The sequence below is a fragment of the Fulmarus glacialis genome, unplaced genomic scaffold (genome assembly GCF_000690835.1).
Source record: "Fulmarus glacialis isolate BGI_N327 unplaced genomic scaffold, ASM69083v1 scaffold43989, whole genome shotgun sequence".
In the NCBI taxonomy this organism is placed as follows: domain Eukaryota; kingdom Metazoa; phylum Chordata; class Aves; order Procellariiformes; family Procellariidae; genus Fulmarus; species Fulmarus glacialis.
The window spans coordinates 23,288-34,839 of NW_009234729.1; the positions used below are offsets into that span (position 1 = coordinate 23,288).

Consider the following 11,552-nt stretch of genomic DNA (forward strand, 5'->3'; position numbering starts at 1 on the left):
TTAAGAAGATGCAGAATTCGAGATTGCTACAGTTAAGAAAATGAAAGGCTCAGTATTTCTAACTCACACTAAAAATAAATGATTCAACAGCCAGTCAAAGCTTCAACTCCATCACATTTACAAAGTATATTCAATACCCTCCTAGAAGTCTGCTTTGAAGTCCCAGACACATTCCTCTTACAGTAATTACCCAGTACTACCACATTCCTTTTCAGGTTATTTTAGCCACAGAATTTGTACATCATCTCTAACTATCTTTGCCTGTGATCCCTTAACACAATGGCTAAGTTCCTGTCGTGTTTGTTCCCCCTTTGTCATATCTTGAGGACAGCCTGTCATCTCTGCTCAGCTGGGCACATCACCAAGCCAGATACACAGTTTCCACTGAGAAACATCAGTTACAGATGGTGTCCAACTTACTGCATCTAGATAACTAGATTCAATCAAGAATCCTTGCTAAAATTAATTCTGGAAGAAAAGAACTTTTAAGAGTATGTATAAATGTGTAATTGAGGTTTCATATCTAATTTATTTGCCCTCTGTCAGTGATAAAGTCACGTTACAAACATTTGCTTTTTAGTACATTGCCTGGGATAACACAGCCATGATTTTGCTAAGTTAGCGTTCCAATCTTCTTTGCCAAGCCAACCAACAAAGCAATGGACAAGACCTTTGGTTCACTTATATATTTATGAATGGAAAAAGTCATAATGTAAATTTACTCATTAAAAAAACTTGGGTACAAATTACACATACATAAGACCACCCATTTTTTGATTCACATGGACACCTTAGACCCAAACAACTCATTGTAATAGACTTTAGTGAGAATACTCCAGGTAAAGATTACAACAATTGGAAGCATCTTGGATTTTTAAAAAAGTATATTTCAATACATAAGTTTGTATGCATGCTTTAAACAAATATAGTTCAAGAATGAGCAAAGAGTCTAAACAAAAAGTAATATGACCAGCACTAACATTAAACTTCTCATCCAGATTTTAATATGTTAGTCTAACATAGTGTTAGTTACCATGCTGTACTGAAAAATGTAATGGCACAATCTGATCATGGTTCATTAAATATTATACCCTACTTCCCCAGAATATTTAGGCTGGTCATAAAATTAACAATGCAGAAGTAAATAAGTATAACCAGTTATAGACAGTTGCTTGTTTTACAAATTGCCATCAGGTAAGACATACTGTCTCCGGAGACTTAGAGAGATGGACATTCAATCATACCATTAAAACAGTATGGCCTGAAGAAATGGGCACTTTTTTTTTTTTTTGAAAGTGTATTAAGACAATTCTGTTAGCTTTTAGTTACCCCTTGTAAATAATCATGGTATGACTGAATACAAGACCCAACTTTGAAAAGCAAAGGATTTTAATCGGCATAGTGCATGATTGATTCAACATAATTCCCAGGAAACAAGCCAGTTACTCGATTGCAAACTCCTTCATACCAGCCGTCATCATTCTTCTTTATCACATAAATGATTGCACCCTCCATAAACGACAGCTCATCGTCTTTGTCCTTTGTATAGTCATATATAGCAACAACTGTGGATTGAACAGGGACACATTTAGCATTTTATTAATAGCACCTGTATTAACATTTTTTGAAGTACAATTATTTTTTTAAAAGACTAGTTTGCTATCCTGGGATTTTCCATAACGAATTCTGAACATTAAGTCCAGAAAATGAAATTCCAATTTTCCTGCAACATTAGCTACCAGTAAGAAGTGGGTGGTGACTACACTGAATGCTCAGCTAAACTATTGACAGAGAGGTACAGTTGACTGTGACACAGTAAAGCGGAGCATATGGACACTTAAAAGCTGAACTATGAAATAACTGGCTCCATGAGTGTGGCAGTCATTTCTGGTCAGATTACCTCAAAAGCATATAGATCCCTGTATAGGGATCTCTTGATCAGAGAAAGCCTAAAAAAAGGAAAAATAATTCTGTAGAAATGGACCAACAGAAGAAAAATTCTACGCTATGGCCCCTGCAGCTATATAGCGTGTACTTCAGTGTATGATCTTGTAAACATAGCTGCTTAAAGCCACTGTACAGAAATGGATGGTCTTTGCTACAGAGCTTCTATGTGATAAGAAGTTTTGGCGTTACTTTTCAAGGCGCTGCAATGAGTGCAAGTATAAAAGTTACTGTAGGAAAAAGTAGAAGCAAATTTACAGCAACATCAGCTATTTTTAAGTACCTGCTTGGTGAATACATTACTCTTACCAAGCATCCAACTCACTCTGTGCAATTAAAAAAGCAGAGATCTCCCTAAGGAAAGTAAATGTCGCCACCAGTAATACTGGAATTAAAAACTACCACTATGAATACACGAACTTTGGACATCACAGCCTTACCCCTCAAAACAGTTAACATGGATTTATGCAACTGATCAGCTTTATGAATTCTAAGAACCTATTATCTTACATATATATATTCTCAGAAATCTGATGTCTTAATGCCTAGCAAATAATGATGCGGTGTATCAGTTATTTTCATCCCATGGGTGTGTCCTGCACACGGTCCAGCTAGGAGTGAAGATCGAGGACAGCAGTTCTGCCAAGACAGGTATCACAGGTACCCTACCCCATTTCATACACACTGAAGTACCATCCAGATCATGAGAAAACTTGCTACATTGCTGTTGACAAAACGGTCATTGTCAGAACACAGACAACTCTACGGGCAGGAAATCAGCATCTCAAATATTCATGGGACCAGATATTTGCTATTCGAGTTCATACCTAAGCAGAGTTTTATAGTCTGCTGATCTAGAGGCACCGGTTAAGTCTCCAAGGAAGCCTCACTACAGTTTATAGTTGAAAGTCTAATGATCCATTCTAGCTATCTAGTTTGATGGGATAAATAGAGCTCGGACTTTCTGGTCTTTCTGCAACACTATTTCTAGATGATTGCCCAGCAATCCTGAGGTAGCTGCAGACACAGTCCAGCAGCTCAGCGAAGACTAAAGCCATCTGATTTACATCTGCTGCTCATAATGAAGGATTTTTTTAATCCATTCTAGAATGCTTGAAGGTATTTTATAATCCTTCTTCTGAAAGATTATAGTTTATCACATTAGGTGTAGCCACAGACAAACCAAGAAATGAATAGTTCGAGTTCTGACTTAGCAGGGACAATGATTGTTTTCATCAGACCCAAGCTAAGTCCTTCACGTCTTTCAGATACCATTAATCCTCTGATACTGCAGTAACACAGAATTGCAACGCTTCTCTTACCTTTCTCTATATAGTTTTTAGGTGCCCAGGCAGGATCTCCATCTGCATATGGATCGCTGTACTGCACAACAGCAGCCTCCTCATCCTCATAATCCACAGGGGGTGGGGGTGGAGGAGGAGGAGAATCATCAAACATTGGCATCTCATCGGGAGGCGGTGGTGGGGGAGGAGTCGGGCTATCAGCAACTAGAAACGTTTGGAGATTATTTTTTTTTCTTAAATCAACAGTGTGGAGATGCAAACAAACCTGAGGCTGTACACTGTAAATAAAAGGGGTCGGGGGATAACACACATAGCATGCACTATAATACCATGCACTGATTAGAAACAGAGGCTTTGAATTAACAGCTACAACGTACAACTACATTTGTTATTAGTGGTCAAATCTATGTATAAATGCTACTAGAGTCAAAGCACATGCTGCAGGGCATAAGCTGAACACCAGCAGAGAGGAAAGCTTCCTGCTCCGACGTCCATGCGCTGAGGGGCTAGCTGCAGCAGTTAGCTATGGGAGGACTCCGAGTGGCACCCTCTGAGCCAGGCAGCAACAGGCCTCTGGACTGGACCAGCAGCTTGATTATTTCTTAACACATCCTTTGTCTGTAACAGTCATTTTAATTTCTTTCTGAACACTGCTTCCTTGGACTCCTTTTCTCTCAGAGCTAGCATTAAGGGGACAAAAAGATCTGGTGTGGACCATAAAAAAGGGAAGAGACTAGTGTTTAAGATTTAACCAGGTAAGAGAAAGCCAAGTAATCCTTCTGCAGAAGAAAAGCTTTGTACTGAACCTTATCTTGCAGACTAGCTTGTGAGCTTGTGTGTGTGCACATATCCAGGATTCAATTAATAAATGGAAGACTACAACAGGCAGCTGCTGCTCTTGGGGAAAAAGTGCTCAAGGAATTAAGCATATAATCCAAAATGTCAAATCCCTGCCCTGAGATTCTCCAATCAGCACAATTACAAGTTGCTTTGGGAAAGGGAAAAAGATAAAGGCATTATGGTACAAATCACTCTTAGAATCAGTTCATCAGATTAGTTTTCAGTAACGTTCACAGCAGCTGGCAGCAAAGGAGAAAGATGAAAGATGCAAGACATCAAGTCACTTATCCTATTCCTTGGGAACTGTGGTCCACTACACACGGACCTAGGTATAAGCACTATGAAGCCAGAAGTTACTGAAAGAAAGCTACTGTCACTAAACTCAACTTTGTTATATAGCAATACAGATTTAATTACAAGAGATTTGGCAGTCTGCACATTGAAAACAGGCTGAAAACCACTGCTTTGGAAAGCATTTGACTGGAAGGAGCCATCAGGCTGGGCATGTGCTCCAGAACACGTAGCTCCAGCACACTACATTAATTTTTATAAGAAAGCCAAGCTGCAGGGCAAGGAAAGAACACCACCGGGTGAAGCTTTAGCTACTGCTAGTTACAATGGTACTGGAGATTAGAAATAGGGTTTCTGTTTGCTTTAATGCTCTTTACTTTCGCCTGGCCACTACTCCAGCGGTGACTAACCTTTGCTCTTCAGCCACATGCCCCTGACCAGGGGCTTGAGCATAGCTCCCATGTCCTAGCTGGGTCACACTGGCTGCGCTGGTACAGGGGAAGCCAAACCTCCTGCTGCGAGGCGGGCAGAAGCCAGCAGGAGCTGCTAGGGCAAAGGCTGCCTCAGCCCTGGCACCCAGCCTGCTCTCTACCCTTTGAAGAGCTAATGCTGTTCTTCACCTGCGAGCCCAGCTACTCTTCAACTTGACCAGTTGAGCTGTATGCCCCACAGCTCTCTCCATCAGTAAGACTGGCTGCCACTGTATTAGTGATTCCTCTCCCATACAGAAGCCCATTTATGTCACTTGGAGACAGACTAACAAAGTCTTTGGCCAAGTGAACGCTAAGTCTTGTCCGTGTTACTGAATAGCACTCACAGGCAGGCTTCGTTAATCCACCACAGACACATGACAACACTGTTTATGAATGGACTGGTTTTGTGCAGTAGTTTCGGCACATCTTTCACAAATGTATTTCTCCCCTTAATTTCCGTCTGCAGCCAGGAAAAAAAACAGTATTGAAACAACAATCCTTTGAGATCTTGAAAAATCCTTACCTTAATAAATGCAAAAAGTTGTATTTATTCAACAACGAAGTTGCTTATTTGAAAAGAAGAAAAGAGGGCAGGAAATGCAAATGTGAAAGCGCCAACACATACCCTAACTGAGATGCAGTGCAGAAACTGCATGCTTTATGGGAAACATTTAAAACAATTCAACTTCACATTTAAACAAAGGGAGAGAATGGAACAGAAAATTAGACAAGTGCCACCCCATGGAAGTACGGATTTTAACTTAGACTTTTCCTGGTTCTGAATTTAAAACAGGCAGACTCCAGAATAGCTAGGGGGAAGGGAAAAAAGCATACAGAAAACCACACTAAATGAGAAAGGGTAAAAGGACCAGTATTTACATAGCTCCAAATTGAGACATCTTCTCTTGTATGTATTCACATCCCTGTTCTTTAAATGGGGACCAGCAGACTCCTTTTGAAAGGACTGGGTATGACAGTATAGCAACTTACATCCAATCAGTTATCCCTGGCCGCTGGACACACTGGAAACCTCTCTAAAGGAGATACCCACAGTTTGGGCACAGGGCGCAGGAAAAAAAAATAGGCGTTGCATAGTTTAAGCCCTCTGTCCTTGTCCTCTGAAAGAAGTCCACAGAGCAGAGGATGTTGCTTTCCAAACCCACAGCTCTTTATGATAAGGAAAAGACAAGCCTACCCACGTATCTCCCTAACTCCACTCTCCCGTAGACTTCTTGCAGAAAATGAGGCAGATGAAAGTCTAGCACACAATGCCAAAACTCAACAACAGCCTCTACAGCCAGTTTTGCTGAGCGTATGCGCAGACTGCCACACGCACCCCTGCCTCCAAAATGAGGCGGCAGCAGCTCAAAGCCATACTCGTTATATAACTTTCAAACCCAAGGGACTGTTAAAAGAAAGAAAATAAAAAGAACAATTCCTAAGACCAGATTACAAGCTTCAGCTATTTTTGCTGCAATCTCATTCCCAAGTCAGCTTGCACTTTGTTGTTGCACACACGAGTTAGTCTGTCCCTTTCACCTCCGCTCTCCCAAGGGCTGTGTTATCTCCAGGAGGACAATACTTGGAACAATTCAGAAGCAGGTGTCAATTTTCTCAAGTTTATCTGCAAGTGAAGACATTCTGTAACCTTCATCTCCAGTAGGTTTACCTCTACACTTTGAATTTTGGAAAGGTTCGTCAAGACAATTTTGTGGCATACTATTCTACATCAACATGATTCTTATTATTTACCTAGCACAACACCAAAATACCTTCTTTTTGAACGAGAAACGGAGAGATGCCTCCTATCTCTAGAGGAATTCTCAGAACATTAAAAGCTCTAATGGGAAACTGAACAGCAGCACTAGTCAGATCTGGGGGCCCCTAAATGTATGCTGAAGCTATGTAGCTACTATGTAGTAGTAGCCCCTCAGATCCTAGCAGACTTCGCTATGGCTCCCAAACACTTTAAAAACATTTTATAATTAATTAATGCACCTACATTGCATTCATTCTGTGGTTTAAAGAACTGCAATGTACTCCTACAGCAAAGATGTCCCCAGATCAGGATCACGACTTTACACCTGCACTAGCATTTGGGACAGTAGCACTCACCTGAAATGAATCAAGCAGTAATGGTAAAAGCAGAGTTACCAGTATAAAACACCTTGCAGCACATATCATAGCCAGGGAGCATATCTCTCACAAACCTAACAAGCAGAGCTATGCTGCAAGAAGCTCAGTAGGGAAATCTGGCTAGAGAACACAAAGAAATGGAGAATGAAAGGCTGACGAGAGGAGAAATACTTTACAAGCTCCTTTGTAATAGCATTAGATCATAAGACTGCACATTTCAATTGACTGTACAGCTTCCTGAAAACTACTACAGTATTAGAGTCAATGGTTACACAGTACATATTTTGACAGTCTACATAAGCCTTTCTAATAAAAAGTAATCAATTATCCCTAGTGAAAAAGCCTCAGGCAGGATGATTCAACATAAAATTAATATTTTTAATTAAGATACATTTTTATATTCATACCAAGCAGATGCCACATATTTCACACTGTATTTCTATAATAAATTTGCAGTTCAGAACTTAAATGGGTCAGTAATAATCATGCACGTTATAAAATATTGACGAGTGTGCCCTTCAGCTCCAATAGCATATTGACACTAGAATGCAAGATGGTATTAGCTTCTGGAAAAGGAAACAAAATAGAGTCTGACTTGCCAGCCATGCATGCTAGAAGAAAGTAGGCTCTACCCTTTAACAGCTCATCTTGTCCAAACTTACTGTTTTCCTGCACCCTGGCCACGAAGCCTGTGAGAGGTATCTGTGGAGTCAACTGAGGCATAGGGGGAGGGGGTGGAGCAATAGAAACTGGTAGCAACACACACACCGTATCGGGGAAAGTCAAACAGACAAAGGGGGAAGGAAAAAAAAAAGGAAACAAACAAAAGCAGCCGTCAGTAACGAGGACCACAAAACAAAGTATGTAAAGAACAACAAGAACACACACACGGAGAAACCTTCTTCAAGCTTATGTTTCCAACAAGGCTGAATTCGTGGTTAGCCAATTGAGGATCAAAAAAGCAAAGCATGCCCCTGTGTTTAGCTGAACATAAAGCCGAGCGCAGGCTGTGTGTCTGGAAGTTTACAGGGTGCGCATGTGAAGGGACTTGCTCCGCTTCACTTAGGAGCTTTTAGTCTTGCTGCCAAATAAGGATTACTCAAATTTAGTAGTTATCTTTTAAAAGTACAGTACTAGAAGTAGAGGTGATGTTTTGCAGGATTCTGGACTCCTCCTCTAAAATAAGAGTAGAGCACTACATCAAGTGCAGCAAAGCAGCACTGACGCAGAGCAAAGACAACTACTTTACAAGGGAAACAATGCTGCAACACCAACACTTAATATTCATACAGAGAGCACCTTCTATAATTTTCTTGTTCTTCTGGGGCAGGGAGGCAGTGGGTTGGCTTACTATGTTTTTGTTTTACATAGAAAAAGGGACCTTGTTGCTTGTTGGTAGGAAAACCAGATGGGTTTAGAGCAGAACGGAGCTTTACTTTAAATTACTTCTTCTGTGGTTAGAGGCACTCGGCAACCTAAGAGGCTGGCAAAAGCTTCAACAGCTACAACTGGCTACACTAGTGCACAGAGCTCCCCAGGAAGCACTTGCAAGCTCGTCTTCTCTGAAGTATGTACCTATTTGGTGAGTAATGAGATATGAGACACACGGCACCAGTGCTCAGAGATGCTGGGCTGACAGCCGAGATGTTCAACTCTTCCCTCTACAGGTGGGAAAGAGGCAGTAGCAGTAGGGCATGCCATTCAAAGTATCAACTCTAGCAGGATGTCTCCCCATGAAGCAGGGGGAAAGAAGAAAAAGAAAAAACCCAACCAAACATCAACTCATTTGTTTATACTGTGCCCCTTCTCAGTGGAATTTCTCTTGCACTGAAGCAGAGAAATTCCTGTGAAGGTGGGAATTCAGCAGGGTAATCGTGTTGGAACCAAATTTGAAAGAGGTTCTGTACTTCCAAGTAAGCAACAGTTTTAAATAAAGCCATAACTAAGATTAATGTTTGACGAATAAAAATGGAGCATTTAGTTCATTACAAAACCAGTAATCAAATAAACTGTATGGGAGAAATGATCAATAAAAGAGGGAGAACAAACAGGTTTCTCACAAAATTGAAGTAAACCTCTAAGAAAAAACAGAGTATTTGTTAGCATGAAAAGTAAAACCTTAAGGAAACATGGGACCTGGATTTAATGTCAAGACAGCAGCATTAAAAAACAAAAAAATCACCAGTTATAGAAACAGAGGAAAACAGTTTAAAGTAGAAAAACATACCCATCAAAATACTGTTTAAAAATGTTGACAATCAGTATTTTGAAAACACCAGAGAAGCTAGCTTAAGGAACAGCACCTGCATTTGAGCAAAAAATTGCTTTGGACAAATGTAAATGTTCAGAAACTGTTGTGTGCACAGCATTTAAGACAACTGAACTATTTCCAGAAGTAAAGCCCTGTTTATTCAACAGAACACAACTGTTCAAACAGGAAGGAGTTTCTGTTGTTATGATGAATTAATCTGGGGGAATGAGACTGTGGAGGAAAATGAAGGGCCAGTATGGGTGAGAGAGTAGGAGGAAAATCAGGATTGGGAAAGAAAAAAAATAGATAGGTACTGTGTCTGCATATAAAAATGCTTTCTGATAAACGTAATACTGCTAAACCATGGAGAAAACTCTTCACTTCACTGTCTCAAACATTTCACATGTATTCTTTCCTTAAGAGTAAGTACACAACAGCAAATACTGGTCCAAAGTGATCTTCAGCCCAAACATCAACATTTCTTTTTAAAAAAAATATCACTCTGAAGTTTAAAAAGTTGACATGCTGAAGAACACCACCAGAAACCATTAAAGGGCTCCTCTATGTGTATCTGGTCAAAATTTATGGAAATGGCAAGGAAAAATTTCCTGATAGAAACAGCTTTCTACCAACACTCAAGTAGATCCTTATTTTGCAGATCTTTCTGCAGTGAACCTCGTTTGCCCTGTTGGATAGGTAGGAAGGATGCTGCTGACTAAAATCTGCTCACTTGCCCATGGCATCCATCCCTTCCCTCATTCATCTCCATCTATACTACTACTGATGTGGAAGCACAGAGGAGGAGTCTGCTAAAAAGAGAGAGACTGAGCTCTTCTTTAACAGTAAAGCTTAAAACTGAGAACAAAGGAGAAACTTGGAATCAGGAAAGGATTTAGGAAAGAGACAGAGACAGGGAGGAACTGTACGATGGGAAAAGTTTGTTACATGAGCACTGTGCTCTGACACTACTCTCTTGCCACTAACCATATTAGGTCTCCTGCAAAAAAAAATCTGGTTTTAGTTTATGTTCTCCAAGCACACCTGAAATGCTAAGTATAATGTGCCTATAATTAGATAGGCAATCATAATAATTTCTTCTCATGAGTAATAGCAAACAAGTCAGAGGGGAAAACAGTATAATTGCATATAGTGCAATCACTGTACAACTTCAATATGGTTTTTCTTGTTTGTTTTTCCTTCTATTTTAGGAAAGAAAGCAGTAATCTGATTGATGCTCTTCATAAATGAATTAAAATGCCATGCATGCTTTTACAATAATTTTGCTCAAAACAGTTTGTGATTTCAGAGCTCAGAAGCTTACTTGAATTTTGAGAATAAAGAGGCCCGCCATTAACATGAGGTTGAGCAGAAAATGGGGCAGTCACAGAAGGATTCCGTCTGTATCCACCAGAAGATGCTGAAGAAGTGGTAGAGTTGTGTCGCGAGATTTGCCTGGTCATTGTGCCATACTGGGAACCAGGAGCTGAACCCGGAGCAGCTGAAAAGCATTAGCCAGAGGAACCAAGGAAAAGACTTAAGCAGAGCATTACTTGGGATAGAATGCAGAAAATAGAAAAAAGCCCAGAACATGGGAAACACTTGATTACAGGTCTCCAGTAATTTAAGGCCAGTAACAGGACATTAACAGAATACAAACATCCCTGTTATAATCAATAATGAGAAAAAACACACAGGCCATAAACCAACACTCATATAAAGGGCATTTGAGAATGTTGAGAACTACTTTGAGAGACCGGATTGGACTGGAAAATTGAATCAGCTTCCAACTCCTAAGCATATCTCAATTATTCTACATGCAATACCCTTTATTAAAAAGCACACAGAAAAAAATCCACATTCTGCCCAAAGCAAATGTTTTCCGTTGATGTACCAGAACTTGTCTCCAATCTAATACAAAAAGACACTCTAACAAAACAGTAAAACAAATGTCATGAGCTTCAGACACTTGGCACATTTATCAATCATATTTGTTAGTTGGGCTTTTATATTGATGGAATTTACACTAACAAATCAGAATCACCAATGCCAGCTGACAGAAAGACATGTCACTCATTCTTTAGGATGAACACCCATTTTTACCTTCCACATGCTTGCTGCACAAACTTCAAGGTTAATAAAACAATTGAAGTTCTCTTTTGGATTAACCTCTGACAGATAAAGAATCACACCTTGCAAACTAATGAATCTCACACGTTGAGGTCACATGGATCAATGCAATTTTTGAATGCAAAAACTGCTTTGCAGTAAAATGTTTTGTGCTTTTATATACATATGTATATATCTTATATAAAT

The 11,552-nt window shown here is 39.9% G+C and overlaps 1 protein-coding gene across 1 annotated transcript in view; it reads right to left on the reverse strand.

Annotated features, from left to right (window-relative positions):
* Positions 1-671: 671 nt before the first annotated feature.
* The window catches only part of ABI1 (abl-interactor 1), a gene marked incomplete at its 5' end in the record, with an annotated part of 29,777 nt that continues 18,896 nt past the window's right edge, over positions 672-11,552 (reverse strand). Inside the window, 4 exons of the mRNA XM_009585734.1 lie at positions 672-1,565; positions 3,267-3,452; positions 7,651-7,737; positions 10,561-10,737. Of these exons, the coding sequence (XP_009584029.1) occupies positions 1,390-1,565; positions 3,267-3,452; positions 7,651-7,737; positions 10,561-10,737 (626 nt within the window). The remainder of the gene's footprint in view (positions 1,566-3,266; positions 3,453-7,650; positions 7,738-10,560; positions 10,738-11,552) is intronic.